At 42.3% G+C, this 18,519-nt stretch overlaps 1 protein-coding gene across 1 annotated transcript in view; it reads left to right on the plus strand.

Annotated features, from left to right (window-relative positions):
• LOC122802738 (glutamine amidotransferase-like class 1 domain-containing protein 3A, mitochondrial) overlaps nt 1–18,519 on the plus strand; it is a 219,190-nt gene that overhangs the window by 186,058 nt on the left and 14,613 nt on the right. Inside the window, exon 6 of the mRNA XM_044072503.1 lies at nt 14,802–14,958. Coding sequence (XP_043928438.1) covers nt 14,802–14,958 — 157 coding nt within the window. The remainder of the gene's footprint in view (nt 1–14,801; nt 14,959–18,519) is intronic.

Consider the following 18,519-nt stretch of genomic DNA (forward strand, 5'->3'; position numbering starts at 1 on the left):
AGCAGAGGATCTCATTTCTTTGATCCGGGGATCCCAACCACATCCAGCCAGGGCCTCTCACCCACCTCCAGAGAAGAGGACTAGAGTAGAGCCCCCTGTGCCAGTTTCTTCAGATGGCTCCTCTGATGAATCAGATAATTCAGACCCTCCAGAGGCCCCTTTTTCTCCTTATGAGGACTCTGATGCAGAAGAGTCCATTCCTTCTGCCTCTCCGCCTGAGGAATTTTCTTTTGGGGAAACCTTGCATGCTATGAGGGAACAATTTCAATGGCAGGGCCAGGATTTTTCAGACTCTAGGAAAAGGCTTAGAACCTTTTTGCATTTGCCACAGCATAGGCCTTTAGCCATTCCTCCAGTACTTACTGTTGTGGATGATGCTTTTAATGATGCTTGTACTGCTCCTGATTCTCTTCCTCCGGCCCCTGCTAAGCCCGATAGGTACTACAGGGTTCCGGACACACATTATCATTTGTATAAGGCCCCTTTTGCAGATCCCGAAACTATCTCCCAGGGACCCAAGGCGGTAGCAGCTTCTTCTACCAAAAACCCCCTCCCCTCTGAAAAGGAATCTAGGGCCTTAGAGAGATGGGGTAAAAAAGTTTACACTTCTGCTACTCTTTCAGCTAGGGCCTTGAACTGTCAATTCCACATGATTCAGTATCAGGAATTTGTTAGACCAATTGACTAAAAAACTGTCCTCGGATGAACCATTAGACAAAAAATCTGTACAGGAAATGGTACATAACATTCAGCAGGTCAGTAATCATTCCTTAAAATGCGGCTATGATGCACTGGAGGCTTCCTTTAGATCAGCCATGACTGGCACAGTGATCAGAAGACATGCATGGTTGAAAGAGCAGTCCTTACCAGACCATGTTAAATCAAAGCTCCTAGATGCTCCCATGGATAAGCTCAATTTGTTTGGCTTCCCTGCACAGCAGGTGCTGAAGAAGGTGGAAGAAAGCAAAATCTGTCCAGACAGTCAAGGATTTCTTGCAGGTCCAGCCTCCAAGGTTTAGCAGGAACTGGCCTTCCAAGAATTGGTCCTTTCCAGACACCTCCAGAGCTCCGAGAGGCAGGAATAGGCGCTCAAGAGGCAGGGGTCAATCCAGAGGTGCCTACAGGGGCCGTCAGTGGCAGGCTAACAACCAGCGAGGTACAGCCACAGATCCAGCCACCACCACTTCCACAGGACAATCACAGTGACTTGGCTCTGGCACCGCCTACCAGGGAACAACTAGAAGCACCCTTAGGCGGGAAGCTAGCCTTATTTTCAGTAAACTGGCATTACATCACAGGAGACAAATGGATTTTACAGACAATAGACCAAGGTTACAGGTTTCACTTCCATACTCTACCAAGGAAGAGAGGAATGCCAAACCTACCTCCAAATCAGAAGACAGAAGCTCTAGAACAAATATCTCACTTACTAAGGATGAGAGCTATAGAAAGGGTACCATCTATGGAACAAGGACAAGGATTTTACTCCAGACTCTTCCTGGTACCAAGAAAAGAAAATCAATGGAGGCCTATTCTCGACCTGTCCGCTTTAAACACATACCTCATTGTTCCAAAATTCAAAATGCTGACCCTACAGCAGCTTCTTCCCATGCTGGGCAAGGAGTCTTGGCTGGTAACTCTAGATCTCAAGGAGGCATACCTGCACGTCCCCATACGACCAAATTGCAGAAGATACCTCAGATTTCTTGCAGGATCAGAGCATTATCAATTCTCAGCATTGCCCTTTGGCTTATCTACTGCACCCAGAGTATTCACGAAATGCCTGGCATCAGTAATTGCTCATTGCAGGCTTCAGGGAATTCAAATTTATCCTTACCTGGACGACTGCCTGTTACAAGCGGACAACAAAAACAAATTAACAAAAGATTTGGAAAGGGTCATTCATCTACTACAAGCCCTGGGATACACAGTCAATATAAAAAAGTCAAGGCTGATACCATCCCAAAGGATAACCTTCTTGGGTGCAGATTTGGACACATCAAAACAAATGGCATTCCTGACAGTAGAAAAACAGGAGCAACTCCCTTTCTACTTCATGGCATTAACAAAGCAGAACCAGCTAACAGCAAGAAAGGTCCTGCAAGCTCTCGGTTACATGGCATCCTGCATAATATTGATTCCACATGCCAGACTACATATGAGAAAGTTACAGTGGTACCTAAGGAATTTATGGTCTCAGCACAAGCACAGCCTAGAAACCCAGATTCCAATAATTCCATGCCTGAAACAAGAATTCCAATGGTGGGCTCAGGCCTGTCAATCAAACAAGGGACTGCCTTTCCACAGCACTCAACCAAGCCAGACCATCACAACAGACGCCTCAGACCTCGGTTGGGGGGCGCACATGCTGGACAAGTGCATACAAGGCTTATGGACTCAAGACCAGCTGCACCTACACATAAATCAAAAGGAAATGCTGGCAGTAAAACTGGCAATTCAGGCATTCAGACCATTTCTTCGACAGGGTCAACTGCTGATAAGGACGGACAACACCACAGTTATGTGGTACATCAACAAACAGAGAGGCACACATTCGTACCCTCTATGCCGGATGGCAATGGACCTCTGGAATGTGGCACTGAGCTTCAACATTCAACTTCAAGCAATTTTTGTGCCAGGAAAAGAAAATATACTAGCAGACATCCTAAGCAGAACTACCACGGATGCCCACGAATGGATGCTGCATCCGGACATCTTCAAAACCATTACAGGGAAATGGGGACTACCAGAAATAGACTTATTCGCATCCCCACACAATCACCAACTGAAAAATTCTGCACAAGGACGTACCACCCACTTGCTTGGAAAGTGGACTCCTATCTTTCAGTTGGAAAAACCTGACAGCATATGCATTCCCACCTCTTCCTTTGATGCACAAGGTGCTATTGAAGATCAAAGAAGACCGTCCAAGGATCATCCTGATAGCTCCAGTTTGGCCAAGGCAACATTGGTACCCATTACTGAGGAGCATGTCTCAGGAACAAATATGGCCTCTGCCCCTAGTTCCCTTGCTGTTAACACAGAACAACTTCAAAACCCTGCATCCAAACCTGAAAACACTGCAACTGGCTGCCTGGAACATTGCATAAGACCAAATAACCCAGATTTATCTCAAAGGGTTAAAGACATTATCTTGGAGGCTCGCAGACCCTCAACAAGAAAAAATTATTCAGCAAAATGGAAAAGATATCTCATTTGGAGTACAGCAAAAGGAGAGAATGTGTCACTGGTAAACATAGCTAACATCCTGGAATACTTGGCAGAGCTCTTCCACAACGGCCTGTCCTATTATTCCATTAAGATTCATGCATCAGCCATTTCAGCAGAATACAACTTGGATCCTCCAGTCTTCTCACATCCTCTGCTCAGGCAGTTTCTGAGAGGAATTAAAAATGTAAAACCACCTAGGAAGCCACCATTGCCAGCATGGGACTTGAACTTTGTGCTAGAAAAATTGACACTACCTCCTTTCGAACCAGCAGTAACAGCAGAATTACAATACTTATCATGGAAAACTGCTTTCCTGCTTGCAATCACTTCAGCAAGAAGGGTATCTGAGCTACAGGCATTAATGGCAGTACAGCCCTTCCTGATCTTCCATCAAGATAGTGTGTCCATGAGAACTAATCCTACTTTTATGCCAAAGGTGGTCTCCAGGGTATCTTTAAATCAAGCTGTCCACCTACCTACATTCTTCCCCAACCCACAGAACAGGGGAGAAAGACTGTTGCATACCTTGGATGTACATAGGCAATTACGTTACTACCTGGACAGGACCAAGAGCAACAGAAAAACTGACCAGCTACTGGTAGCATATGCAACAGGAATGGAAGGGAAAGCAATTTCAAAACAGACAATCTCTAAGTGGATAGGAAATTGCATTAGATTTTGTTACTCCTACCATGGGAAGAAAACTCCAGAAAACATCAGGCCTCACTCTACAAGGGCTACAGCCACTACCACAGCTTTCTTACGAGGAGTGGCTACCAAGGACATTTTAGAGGCTGCTACTTGGAGCTCCGTGCATACATTTGCCAAGCATTATAATTTACCTTTATACTCCAGATCCCGAGCAGGTTTTGCCACTGCTGTTTTGCAAGGGATCTTAACTACACCATAATCTAATTTCTCCTCCTCCCCCAGTTTGGCTATGGTATTCTACCCATTTGTAAGGACTGCAGATGCATCCTTGAAGGACATAGTACAGTTTTGTACCTACCATAAATGTAGATGTCCGATAGGCATGCATCTGCAGTCAGGATTACCCACCCTCCTTCCCTCTGTGTTAATCCTAGGGTATTTGCCCATCTTGTAGCTAGATGGGGAATCTATTATGGTGTATTTGTTTGTATATATGTACATACATGCTTATTTTTTGTTTGCTCTCTACTATTTGGAACCATTTGCATTTATCCAAATTTAGCCTTCCTAGAGGGCACCTGGCATCTGGGGCAAGAAACACTGAGGAAAATGGCGTCGGCTGATGCCTTTATACCCGAAGAACTGCCGCTATGACGTCGGGTGAAGTGCGACACCAGCCGAGGCCAGACCCAGACTTTGGAATCAGGCCGACCGAAGGGCTGCCTGACGACAGGACAACCCATTTGTAAGGACTGCAGATGCATGCCTATCGGACATCTACATTTATGGTAGGTACAAAACTGTACTTTTTATTAGCAATATGTATTGCCTACCTACTTGGGGGCACCTGACATCTGGGGCAAGAAAAACTGAAGAAAATGGCGTCGGATGCATCTTATATACCCCTGGCGCACTGACGTCAGGGAAGAAGCGACAGCAACCAATGCCGGACCAAGACTTTGGAACTCTGGCCGACTGCGGGACCGCCTGACGGCAGGATAACCCAAGTGTAATGACTGCAGCAGTGTGAACACTCGAACATCTACATTTTATGGTAGGTACAAAACTGTACTTTCTCTGTTATATCTTTATCAACAAATGATCCTTTGTTCCTTTTAATTTTTTACTACCCTTTGATCTATTGCCACAATTGAGTTCTTTTCTAAATGACTATCAACCATGTTTGCATCAGTTCCAGTATATAATCTGTATATTTTTGGAAGGCAAGTTATTTGTCTATAGCTTTTAGGGTGGCTTGCAGGTTCACTGTTGAGGAGGAATGTGTTTTTTTCCTGTTGATAACCAGATTGCTGTATGTCATGGATGTGCATATAAATAATTCTTACTCTGGACTAAATCTTTGTGTAAAATTATTAATGCTTTTAGACATAAGTTCTGTACTGCATCTAGTTCTGGAGTTTTAAAATTAGGAGCTTTTCTTAATTTTGTGTCAGCTTCTATGGCTGCTACTTCATCTCACTTCATATCCTGTACATTAGAGCTCATTACTGTTTAATTCTTCTATCTATTCAGCATCTTTTATGTTCAACAGGCTCTTTATTAAATACTTCTCTGAAATGTGCCAATTTCTTCTTTTTGGTGGAGTATCTATTCCTTTTGCTTTGTTTTCCTTACTTTGTACTTTTCCTTTATATTTATTGCATTCAGTCTACGTTTTTCTGCCTGTACTGACATTTTCAGTTTATTATTGGCAATAGTATATGATAAATATTGGTCTGTATTAATACTCAGTGTTGCTTTTACCCATCTAAGTTAGTGTTTTTGATGTTTCCTTTTCTGTACTCTTCTAACAGTGATACTTGTTGTCATAATTGCTTTATAGATTTTTCAGTTTGATGCCTCTATGGTAGCATTTTGCTTTTCATTCCTTCTTTTCCTTTCTTACTCTATATTTTTGTGGTAGCACTTTGTTGTTAGTTTATCTGCACAGTAATGTGTTCTGTTTGTTTTTGTTATTTCACTGAATTTATCGCAATAGTCCTGATTACTGTTTACCATCTTGCATTTTGGGTCGTCTTTACTTTCTGTAATCTATTTCTTTCTTCGATCTTAGTATGTTTATCCATCTCTGTTAAATCAGGCAGGTCTTCCCCTAAATCATTTTCTTTTGGATTGAGTGTCATCTTTGCTCGCGCCTTCCTGCAAGTAATCTTCAAACGGGTCTAGAAAATCCTCCGCTGCCATATCCTCTTCATTTGGTGCTCCTTCATATGGGAGCCCTTTGGCCCATCATTCCGAAATAAACCCAGACTGTTGACTGGAAGGTGTGGTGATCAAACTGAAACTCAGATACTTTGTCCACATAATATAAAGGCAGAATACATTGTAGAAGATGCTGATAGAGGAAGGATCAAAGACAAGAGAAGGTTCAGACTGCAGAGGCAAAGATGGATGTGACATTAAGTAATAACTACAGATTTCCAAGACGCAAAGAAGCAGTTATTGACAGACAGGCCTGACATGCCAAAGTCTTTGAAATAAGGAAGAGCTAAACTCAACTCAGCATTAGCAAAAGTGTTACTATTACACCTACTGTCAAATATATGTAATTATTTATTCCAGATATTCTCACTCTTTAATCATGCAGTTTTCATACTGACTCCTAAAATTCATACTAATTAATTTTTAACATTGAAAATTTTAGTAATTTCTGATTAGTTCTAGTTCAGGTGGGCTGTTGAGCGAGGTATCCTGATTGTATTTAATCTGTCTTCAGAATTTCATATAGAGGGAATATGTACGTCATCTCTGTTTAATACAAAAGAAGCTGCAATGAAGAAGCCTTGCAAAAGAGCCTGCAGTATCGATCCATTCTGTCTGAAATTGGTTTTGATGGTTTGCTTCCTCAGACCTCTGTGCTAACACAAATGCCTTGTCTTCTAGTTGTAGTAGTCGCTCTTGAAATACTGTACGCAAGTCATTACCTTCAGTGCATATGGTATTCTTCTTGATGATGCAAATCAGTGGAAGCCACTTTTGAAATATATCAATGCTGAATTTTATCAGTTACAAATGTATTTAACTTTTGGATATAAAATTCATTAGTTGAGCAGGCTGATAATGCAACATTAGTGATGTTAATTCTACAGGTATAGCTTTGATACAAAATAGTAGAAAAAGGGCAAAGATAAACATCAGGCGGCAGGGCACCCACTGTGTTTTGAGGAAAGTGTTTTTTAACCTCTGAAACAGCCAGTAATAGTAGTACACTCTGCAGTAGGGGATCATTACTTCTGGTTACTCAGTGATCAAGCATTTATGTAGCAGTCTGACCATTTGAAGTCTTGATATTACAGTTACTTCTTGCTGGCAGCCATATTTTGAGACATCCCTGATGTTGTTAAACTGTATAAATGATAGATATGGAAGTAGTATAATCCATATGGGCATAAGTAGTCTTAGCTCATTCTTTATATCATTTTAAGGCCTTGTGGAGCTTTTCAGTGCATTAAATGTTTCAGGTTGGTGTTGGTTATTGTAAGATTCTCCCTTCCTCTGGGTTGGAATGTTACGTATTACACAGGGCTGCCAAATATAGTAGCATGTTGTGTAGGTGGTGCTGCCGCCAACAAGAAACAAGGGTAATCCCCACTGTGGGTGGGAGCATATGGTGTAAGGTATTTCCCTGTGGGTGGTCTATAATTTACCCTTTTTAAATGGGTCAGATTCCACTTTAATGCCCTGAAAGATGTTATTCAAACATTCAATACATATGGAATACTCAAAATATTTCACTTTGCTGCACAAAAATATTACTTCTGCAAAATCACAATAATAAATGACAGCAGTCTGTCATTTTCACCTACAGACAGCCCCTGTATCTAGCAGTCTACAATTATTTTCTTGTCCGTGTACAACTCTGACTGTAATAACATAAAATAAATGGTAACGTCTGTACAGTGATATTTTAGTTCCATGTTACACAAATACACAGCTGCTTGACGGCCACCACACTAATGTACTAGCCCTGCAAAGCTGCCCACTGCCATATCTGGTTGCCAGTCATGATTAAAAAAATAATTCTCATTGTTCTACCTCCGCTATTGTGCTGTTCTATACTGTGTGACCATCCCAATTAATATTCATGGGCTTTTCCCTCCTTTCTATTCCAGAGATTGGATAAATTGTGGAGCTGAAGGAGCAGAAAGCTTCATAAATTGGTCAGATGCTTTCCTTTCATAGGATGATACAGCTGCTTTGAAAAGGAGCGCACCACAGGGTGTTTACTTTGGGTCTGTATCATATGAGAGAATCACACAAATTGTGAACGCTCATAATATCGAACATACCGGACCTCAATCTTCCTATTGTGGGGGGCTGCACCCCCCCCAGGCTAAATATATATTCCAACTCCGAGATGACACTACAATGAGAAAAGGGCAAATATCCCATTCTTCACGGTACCGCGATCTCAGAAAAAGCACTTTGAGGTCTGGTGTGTTCTTTATTATGAGCGTTCGCAATTTGTGGGATTCGCTTATATGATATAGACCCGTTTACTTTTTAAGTAAAGACAGATGTTTGTTTGCTTAAAAAAAGTTAGTTTGCAATACTCTTGTTCAAAGCATCTGCAGCTGTGGAATTCTACTGGCTATGTGTCCCCTGGAGCTATGGGCTCTGTGGAGTTGCCCATTTAACCCTATTATCCGCCATTGACTGTATCTCCCAAAAAATCATGTCACCATACAATTTTCACAAACCATCATGCATCTAGACATGCGTGCAAGTTTAATGGAGTAATTCTGTCTCAAACGTCTGGGGCACTATTCCACCCATTCCTGGAAAGTACTCCATTAAGTGTTTAATTTTTATTCCATCCCTACTAACTATTCATTTTTTCTGACCTGTAGTGTTGTATAGAGGACAGGAAAGGGAGGCAAGAACCAGGAATCCCACCTGTCATTCAGTGGTATTAGGGATTTTTATATGATTGTAATGCATACCATTGTTGACCAGAATGTACAGTGCATGTTATGCTTGACCCAGTGTAGGTGTTTATTACCTGTCATTGTATCTAGTGTTCATGTGGAACCCTGGTGGGCTTGTATGGCCAAGTCCCTAGATACATGTGCTTCAGTCCAAGCATGTTCCACCAGAGGCTAATCAGATGGACAGATCAGTGTCTGTTAGTCTGCACTCATTCACTCCAGCATTCCTTGGCATGGTCCTCTTTCTCTTGGACCACTAATTTGAATGTGAATCATTTGGGACTTAATCAGAACCCAAAACTTGTATGTCATGGAACTGGTTTTAATTCTTAAATTTCACCATCTGCTTTTAAAAACATTAGTGTTTGTTTAATTCCATAATGTGCAGTCTCCCATTATTAGACATTGTAGGTTACCTAGTCTTTCTTGCTTTTCTTCCTAATGTAATGAGAACTGTAACTTAAAACTAAAGTACTTCAATTTTCCCTCTCTGTATACTTTTTGCTTAAGACTTTCTCCCAGATCTTCATTTATTTATCCAGAGATTTCACCCCTTCTGAGACATGGTTTCAGTGTGCAGACACAGCAAGTTCAGCATATCGTTTTTGTATACCTTGTATGAAGACTTCTGTTCTTGGCACTTGAGAAGTCCGCTAGTTGTTTTTTGTGGCATATGTCATTTACTGTTTTAATTCTGCTATGATATAATTATTGCTGATATGTTATGGAAATGATTTTCTAATGCAGGTCGATATGTTGGGTTAGGTAGATGGATTAATATATTGTTTGCTACTTGCATTGCTTGGTTACTCATATTTAGGAATAGAATGGCGACAACCAACCTTGACACTTGAACTAAGAGCATTTGAAATAAGCAGTCCACAGTTTCTAGTGATGGAATGGTTTAAATGTCTGCCTAATGTATTCAATCAGTAATTTAAATGTTTGTTACCTGTTATGATAATGTCATGTTACCCCCCCCCCCCCCGGCCAGGTGTTCTCTACTTAACTGTAAACATACTAAGATGTTCTGATCTTTTAGAATAATTAGGTGAATAGTCTCCGTTTTTCTTCAGGTATTAGCTTTTTCAAGTTTGATTTGTACTTTTAGTGTAAAGTTTGTCCAGACTACAGCTGAACTTCCCATAGTGGGACTTTCTGGAGCACTCTGGAAATGACGCTCCAGCAGATTTAGCCGTATGTCTCTAAAGCTGCTTTTTACTTCAGCCATCACCAAACAAATGCACCTGCAGGGAAATGTCCTCCTAACAGCCTGAACCTGAACCCCTTTGCAGATGTTTAGTTTTTTTTGTTTGGTTTTCGCACATTGCATAATTGTGAAATAAATTCACATATTGTTGCATATAGTATGAGAAGGACATCATCTGCTTTAGCAGATGCAGCTGTTGAGAACATTTCCCTGAATAACTGAAAAAATACATTGATGGAGGCTGTGTTAAATGAATCTGGCATCCTTATAATAGGTGGTTATATGGTAGCATCCTTGCAGTATGCACTACTGATTGCAGAAAACTTGTATAGCCCATTTGCTGTCCCTTTTCATGGAAATGAACTTTAGCTTGTTAATTTTTGATGGAGGAAGGATTAGCATGTAGGCTTTGTTTTGGCAAATAGTACTGATGTACTTTATCATAAATTAATGCCAGCCATGTATTTAGACTACATTTTATGAAGTTTTGTGAGATGTGAATAAGGCAGTTGCTGCATGCATTATATATGGCCATTGCTAGCATTTTGTGAAATGCCTTTTTTGATTTAAAATTCATAGGTAGGTACTAGGCTATCTGCCCAAAGGCATTTATAAGCCTAGCCGGAATGTGTTGGCTTACACCACCCCCTTAGATTAGTTCCCTGTGCCTCTGTCCAGCAGAGCCATTGAAGTGATCCCCGGGGTATACTTTCAGTTTCCCATCCACTCGTCAAGGTTTCTCTTGAAGAGGGTTAGAGAGAAGCTCTGTCTAATGTAAATTGGAATCTTGTTCCAGTGCATGGAAAGTCTCTAGGACAGGAATCTATCCCTCCAGCACGTCCTATTTATTGTTGTGGCGAGGTTTAGATTCCTAGAGCGTGTGGCTCAAGGGGATATGGTTTTCTGTAGGTGAAGCATGTCCATCAATTCTGGGTTGGACATGGCCTTGTATATCGGGCAGCGATCACCTCTGAGTAGGCGGTATGAAACAGAGTACAGCTGGAGTTTCTTCAGTCGAGCTGCATAGGGCACCTGTTTGAGGCCAGTGATTCTCTTGATGAGGTACTTCTGTGGTCTTTCCAGCTGTTGCAGGTGTCTTGTAAGGTACATCCCAAATGGGACATTGTACTATATGATGGGTCTGATGAGTGATGCGTAGAGGGGCAGAATGACCTCTTTTGATCTGGATGCAAACCCTTTTGTGATTAGGTGGGCCACATAGAAGGATTTTTCTAACCACTTTGGCAATGTGATTGTCAAAGGAGAGGTTGCTATCTACTTGGGTCCCCAGATCCCTTATTATGTCTTCCGTATTTAAGGGGCTACCACTTATGTGGTAGTTTGTGTGTACTATGTTTTTCCAAAGGGGATGACTATGCACTTTCTGGCATTTAGCTTGAGGCCATGGTTTTGACACCAGGTATCTGTCTCAGGGAGACCCTTTTGGAGGATGTTGGTGTCAGCCGGAGAGTCGGTTATAGCGCCTAGTTTGCAGTCATTTGCGAACTTCGTCAGCCATAGTCGTTCTGTGCTAGCCTGTACCTCTGAGAAGTATATGCTGAACAGAAGAGGTCCTAGGACTGAGCCCTGGGGAATGCCACTTGTAACTGGTTTAGAGTCGGACCTAGTTCCCGTAACTCTTACCATGTAGGTTCTGTCTGTGAGCCAGTTGGCAACCCATCTCGTGACGTAGCGGTTTATGTTCAGGCTGGTGAGCTTGTCTATAATACCTGAATGGGGAATGGCGTCGAAGGCCTTTGCAAGGTCTTGGTAGGCTGTGTGGGACCACCTTTCCCCCTCGTCTATACCCTTGGTACCTGTCTCAAAAAAGTCCACCAGGTTTACGAGGCATGATCTGTCCTTAACAAAGCCAAACTGGGTAGGGTCCAGTATTTGGCGGTTCCCAATGTCTCTGTTAATGAGATCCATGATGATGCGCTCCATACCCTTTCAGGCCAAGCTAGTCAGGCTTATGGGGTGATAGTTCCGAGAGTCTGTTGTGGCTCCACCTTTGTGGAGCGGAATAACCATTGCTGTGAGCCACTCTATGGGCACATAGCCCATGGAGAGGTTGAGTTTGAACAGTGTGTTTAGGTGAGGGGTTAGTTCATCTTTGAGCTTGTGTAGGATGCAGCCTGGGACACCATCCGGTCCCATTGATGCTGTGTTTTTGGCTTTGGAGAGGGCTGTTTTAACCTGATTGTCTGTGATTTCAGAGGCACTACATTCTTCTGGTATGGTTATGGGTCCTTTTGGGGGTGAGAGGGGGGGGTGAAGTTTGCATTGAACCTGTCTGCTAGGATGTTGGCGATATTGGTCGGTTCAGTGTATTTTGTGCCTTTCTGCAATAACTCCGAGCAGATCTGAGAATTGCCACTTAGATTCTTGACATAGCTAAAGAATGCCTTGTGGTTATTTTTGGCATCCTTGGCAATTTTTCTTTCGAAGCTAGCCTTGGATGATTTTATGAGGGATCGTAGTTTCCTGCTGATGCTGATCAGGGATGTCTTCCCTTCTTGGGATTTTACTCTTTTCTGTACTAGTTTCCTCCTCCTATTGTATAGCTTGTTTTTTATGGCAGGGGACCACCAGACTGGTTTCCTTTTCTTGGAGGAGTGAGTCTTGGTTTTGCTTGGGATAGCATGATCCATGCATTCATATAGGTGCCCATAGAGTACATTTGTAAAGGATTTTGCAGCTTGGACAGTGTTATAATTTAGCATGAGGGCTTTGAAACTTTCCACCTCGGTCTTAAGTAACGTGAAGTTTGCTTTTGAAAAGTTTTTCACGGTGGTTTCTTTGACCAGGGGTGGAGGCAGAATGTGGATATCCAGAGTGATTAGTTTATGGTCAGATCTAAACAGCGAGGGGTGACCTCCGATGTGGAACACCGGTCGCCCATGTTGGTGATGACCAGGTCCAATATGTTGTCACCTCTGGTGGGAGTGTTGAGCAGTTGATCCAGGGCATTAGAGTTTATAAATTCTAGGAAATGTTGGGCAAGGGAGTATGTACTTGAGTAGTTCTCCCAGTTAATGTTTGGGTAATTGAAATCACCCAATATCAGGGTGTTTGGTAGGACCTTTGTTCCCCAGTGTTTCCAGAAATGTGGAATGAGGGTTTTGGGACATGGTGGGTGATCTGTAGCAAGCTACAATTTGGATTGCAGTTTTGCCCATTGTTAGTTGCACATGGATGATCTCTGAGGCATCGTGCTGTGCCACTAACCTGGAGGTGTGGGTATCCTTGATGAATATGGATACACCCCCACCTTTTGTATTTTGGTTTGGGTTTTGTGGCCGAAATGTTTGGTATGATTTGTAGCCTGGTAGTGCTGGGGTGCTCTCTGGAGCCTTAAACCAGGTTTCTGTTACTCCACATATATCGATTTTCTCCATACTGAGGAGTGCCTCATTGCATGCATTTTGAGGTTTAGACTTCTGGCATTGAGTAGCATTGCCCTCAGTTTTTTGTTACTTGTGCTATTTACGGTAGTGTGTGTCTTTTGAGCCTTGCCTAAAAAAAGGCATTATGGGGGTGGCAAGAGCCTTGGCCAGTATTCAAAAACCTAAGGGTGACAGGTGCAAGCCATCTCTAGCAAAGCAGTGCGGCTTGTTGAGCATGTCATCCCAGGCTGACAGATACTAGAGCCCCTTTGAATGATACCAGAAACTTAGCCAATTGTTGAAATCGGGAATTCTTTCTTTATACCGTGGTATCATTCTTGGTGAGGGCAGGATGCTACTCAGGGTCAAGGTCATACCGGCCTGGGCTACGTGATCAGAGAGCTCTTCCATGTCTCTCTTCATGTAGTTCAGGGAGGTACGGCTCAGGTCATTCACACCAATGTGGACAATGAGAGAGTCATATTTGTACATGTTCTGGAGTGACCTGAGTGCTTGTGTTATGTGGCGGATCCTGGCACCCGACAGGCAGCTAACAGTAACCTTCTCCTTGTTCAGCCTAGTGAGTGGGGGGACTCTATTACTAGTGTGTTGGCTATGTTATCTTGCTTATTCTAGTTCAGAGTTTTTCAAATGGCGAGTCCAGAGTCCCTCTGAAAGCAGAAGCCAGTCCTAAAAATGTTATGCACTTAAGATATTTATTAATTGGTGCTGGTGTTACAGGGCTTTAAGTAAAATGCAGAGGGATAGGTAAATCAGGATAATAAAAAGCCAAAGAGTGGTTATTGTAACTGTGTGTATTTGAGGGGATTAGTCATTTATACTATGTGGAACCTCAAAGTATATATTGTTTTATATTTAGAGGAAGTAGTTTAAGGAATTTTGTGTAGTTGAGGGATCTCCACAGTAACGCAGTCCAAGACTCCTTGCCCTAGAGGTGTTTCTTTTCTTATCACTGTTTTTGTCTTTTTTGGCATGGCTTTAAATTGTATTGCCCTTCATTTGCAGTGCATTGTCTAGTCTTTAAAGTTTACTACCTTGTCTGCAGTTTACCATTACTTGTTTGAATTACATAAATGAGCATCCTAATTACCTGTGATTTTTTTTTTTTTTTTTTTTTTTTGCAAGCCGAAAGCTCTCTTGAAAACTGTGTAATTTTTTCATTGACTTAATTCCAGCTACAGTTGTGCTTTTAGTGTTTTGTATTAAAGAAAATATTCACCTTATTCTTCTATTTTCTTTTCAGTATAGTAGTGTTTGATATAGTTTTTGGTTTCATTTATTTGTAAACATTGCAGTACTTGTTGTCTTGTGCTTGGAGGATCAGATTGTCAAAATAATCTTGTCTTCTTTCAGTTTGTGCTGCATTGCACCAGTTCTAGCTGCAAAAGTGATTCCTGGGGTAGAGGTCACGGTAGGGCATGAAGAGGAAGAAGGCGGAAAATGGCCTTATGCAGGAACAGTGCAAGCCATCAAATCTTTTGGAGGAAAACACTGTGTGAAAGATGTTAATATATCCTTTTGAAATATTACATGGCTTTATTATACTTGTGTGCTTTTCTTTGAGAATAGAAGTTGAAGCTAAGTGTTTAAAAAACTGCATTGCAACATTACTTGTGATGTAACAACCTAAACTGTTTCATTGTTCTAACTGACATGAAACTTCAACTGTAGCGAAATACTGAATCAGATTTTTGATTCCCCTGAAAAAAGTCTGGGTTGAAGGAGGTTGTACACCACTGACGTCTGTATCAGAGTTGTCATGTGATAAATTTGAGTACTCCATTTGCTGTCTGTAGCGTAGTCCATGATGGTGATTCCATAGAAGAGCAGCTTAATTACAGGCTTGCTGTCACTTTGTGGATTTTGAGTGGTCTGTCGAGTGCACTACCTTACCTTGTTAAAACTTTTTTTGTTAAAGCACATTGTTACATGCTGCCAAAACCGTGCTCCTTGTGCCCCAAAGGGAGTAGTATCTCATGTTATGGACACCATGGCAGGACAGAGAGTCTTTATCCTTTTGCATATACATTGTGGAATGTCCTAATTGTATCAGTGATTGGGTTTATCTTGCCTTCTGATTTGGCATTTTTCCTTTCTTTTTTGGATGCTTATGCTGTTTGCCTGCAGTGCACAGTGTATCAAAAAATGCATCAGGAGGGTACCCCTAGCGCCTGAACTTGTATGATTTGTGCTGTTCATACAGTTTGGAACTCTATCCTGACTCATGTCTGTGGAAAATTCCAATGTTTATTTAAATGTAAATAGACTTCTGAGTGTCCCTGTAACCATAAGATAAACTGCAAGACCTGCACGTACTGTCTTTGAGAGGAGCTGCTGCTCAGAGAAATGCTTTTCTCTACCTCATAATCAGTGGAATAGCAATGGTTGAAGGAATTTCCTATATGCCACCTCATGTCTTCACTGGCACACTGCCATAAGGCCAAAGAAATGTTGCTTAAGCATCAGTCAAGTTTACTTTAAAGATAAGTACATTACTGAAGAAGGCATCCAGTCTCTAATTATGGTGTGCTTTTACTTAAATAGGTAAAGCTTGCACTTGTGTAACTTTTCCACTTTGGACAATAGAACTTGAGGAGGTTACTGTCTTCTCTCACCCTTAAAGGATATCTCTTGGATGTAGTAGACATGTTTACTCCCTACTGATTGACCACAGCCCACTAATGACTGGCCTTATTCCAGGAAGCAACGCATTGAGTCACAAAGTCATGGCTGTGCAGTATGTGACGCCAGGGGCACTCTTCTGAGGTTCAAGCAGGGACCAAAAGGGCAGATTGTGGAATGTCCATTGGGTCTTCCAGCCAGGGTTGCCACTTATCTGTTTTTTTTTTTCTAGACCATCAAGCAATCAAACTGATTATCTTGTAGTTCTGAAAACACAGAACAAACTCTGGTATTCTTTTTTAAAAAGCAGACTGAGTTTGTAAAATCTCAGCTGCTATTTAAGAAGAGCATCGCTAATGCAATGTGATTGATTGACAATCCAGGAAAAGAGGCTGTTCTTCCTTCCTTTGGCAAGCCTATGATGTCACAAAATGGGCAGGAAGTTGGCAGGGAGAGGACTGGGGATAGGCAGGGTTAGGGAGGTACAAGGAGGTGTGGCTTTGGTCCTTCATAATCCTGCTCATCCCTTTAAAGGCATTTTGCATCTTGTCCCACTTTTGAGGAAACTCCTCCTTCTATGGGATTTGAACTTCATGACTGTATGCCCTGCATGTTTCTCATTCACTTCAGCCAGTTCCTTAGTATAGGGTTACCACCTGTCCCTCTTTGTAAAGAACACTCTCACTTTGGGCGGTTGTGTCCTGTGAAAAAAACTAAACCATGGCAAGTGTCCTGAGATCTTAAGACAAAATGTATTCATGTTTTCTTTAATGGTTGCATAAAACAGTTGTTTTGTATCTGAAGCACACAAACATTATATCAGCTTAAGCAACTCAAATGCTACAAAAATAAGCTTTTATTTTGGCAAAATTGAAGATGTTCATGTTTCACTGTTGCGGTCATTACACTTGGGTTATCCTGCTGGCAGGCTACCCGCAGTCAGCCAGAATTCCAAAGTCTAGGTCCGGCGTCGGTTGCTGTCGCCTCTTCCCTGACATCAGTGCACTAGGGGTATAAAAGATGCAACCGACGCCATTTTCTTCAGTCTTTCTTGCCGTGTGGTGCCCGAAGCAAAAGCAGTTGGCAAGTGCCAGTCTGCCGACTCCTGAGTTTTTCGAAATTGAGTTTCAGAACCGAAGTCTTCAATAAAGCTAAGTACCCCATTGGGGAAACTTTTTTCTTGCTCCAGACTGATGTCAGTAAAAGTTAATAATTGTATTTCTTGTGGGAAGCAAATACCTCATAAGGACTTTCACTCGTGCTGTATTCCTTGTCTAGGCCCTGACCACGATGTTACTAGTTGTCGGTTTTGTGCTAGATTCAACAAACGCACTATTAAACGTTGTTTTGATTTTGCTTTACATTATTTTGGCTGAAGGTTTAACTACATAATGCCATCGGAACAACCGACAACCGGAACTTATAAAAAATGCAAGGGCAAAGAAAAGTACAGGCATCCGAGGTTCAAAACCGACGACGAAGCCTCCTCTAGGCCAGTCGCCGGTTCTCAGTGAGGCGCTTTCACAGCCCCTGACACCTGCTACCTCAGAGCCACAGGCCATATCCGAAGGCCACGTGGAGACACTTGAGGCCTGTGGAAACTCCAGGTATCGGGCCTGCGGAAACTATTCCCTTAGATGGGTCCGGAGCTGCTGAGCAGGCATCAGCTTCTGAGGGTGTTTTCAGACCTTTACACTTACTATTAAGTCCACTACAGCAGCCAAGGCAAAGTCAAAAACACCTTTAAAGACAAGGAAACAAGTACAGCATTCTCCTGGACAGTCATCCATGCCACAGAAACAGATGCTTAAAATGGCCGAAGACCTAATTACCTTAATCAGGGGTTCCCATCCCCCTCCTGACAAAAGGCCTAGGCAAGACACTGACTATGATTCCTCTGACCAAGTTTCTATTTCCTCTGATTCTTCTTCTGGTCAGGGATATTCTCTCCCTCCCTATGAGGACTCTGATGCAGAAGAGTCTGTACCTTCAGCCTCTCCGCCTGAGGATTATTCTTTTGGGGAAACCCTGCACACCATGAGGGAGCATTTCCATTGGGAGAGCCAGGATTACTCAGAATCCAAGAAAAGGCTCAGAGACCTTCTTTTATTGCCTCAACACAGGTCCCTGGCTATTCCCCCTGTGCTTGATATTGTTGATGATGTTTTCTCTGAATCCAGTCTGTCTCCTGATTCTTTAGTCAAGCCAGACAGGTATTACAAGGTCCCTGACTCTCATAAATTTCTTTACAAAAACCCTGCTGCAGACCCAGAAACAATTTCTCAGGGTCCTAAAGGGGTTAAGGCTTCCACTGCTAAAAATCCTGTCCCCTCGGATAGGGATTCCAGAGCTGTGGATAGATGGGGGGAAAAAGTTTACACTTCTGCCACTTTAGCTGTAAGGGCTTTAAATTGCCAGTTTCACATGCTTAAATATCAACAGTATCTCA

This window comes from Protopterus annectens, chromosome 5.part0 (genome assembly GCF_019279795.1).
Source record: "Protopterus annectens isolate FY-2018-M chromosome 5.part0, PAN1.0, whole genome shotgun sequence".
In the NCBI taxonomy this organism is placed as follows: Eukaryota; Metazoa; Chordata; order Ceratodontiformes; family Protopteridae; genus Protopterus; species Protopterus annectens.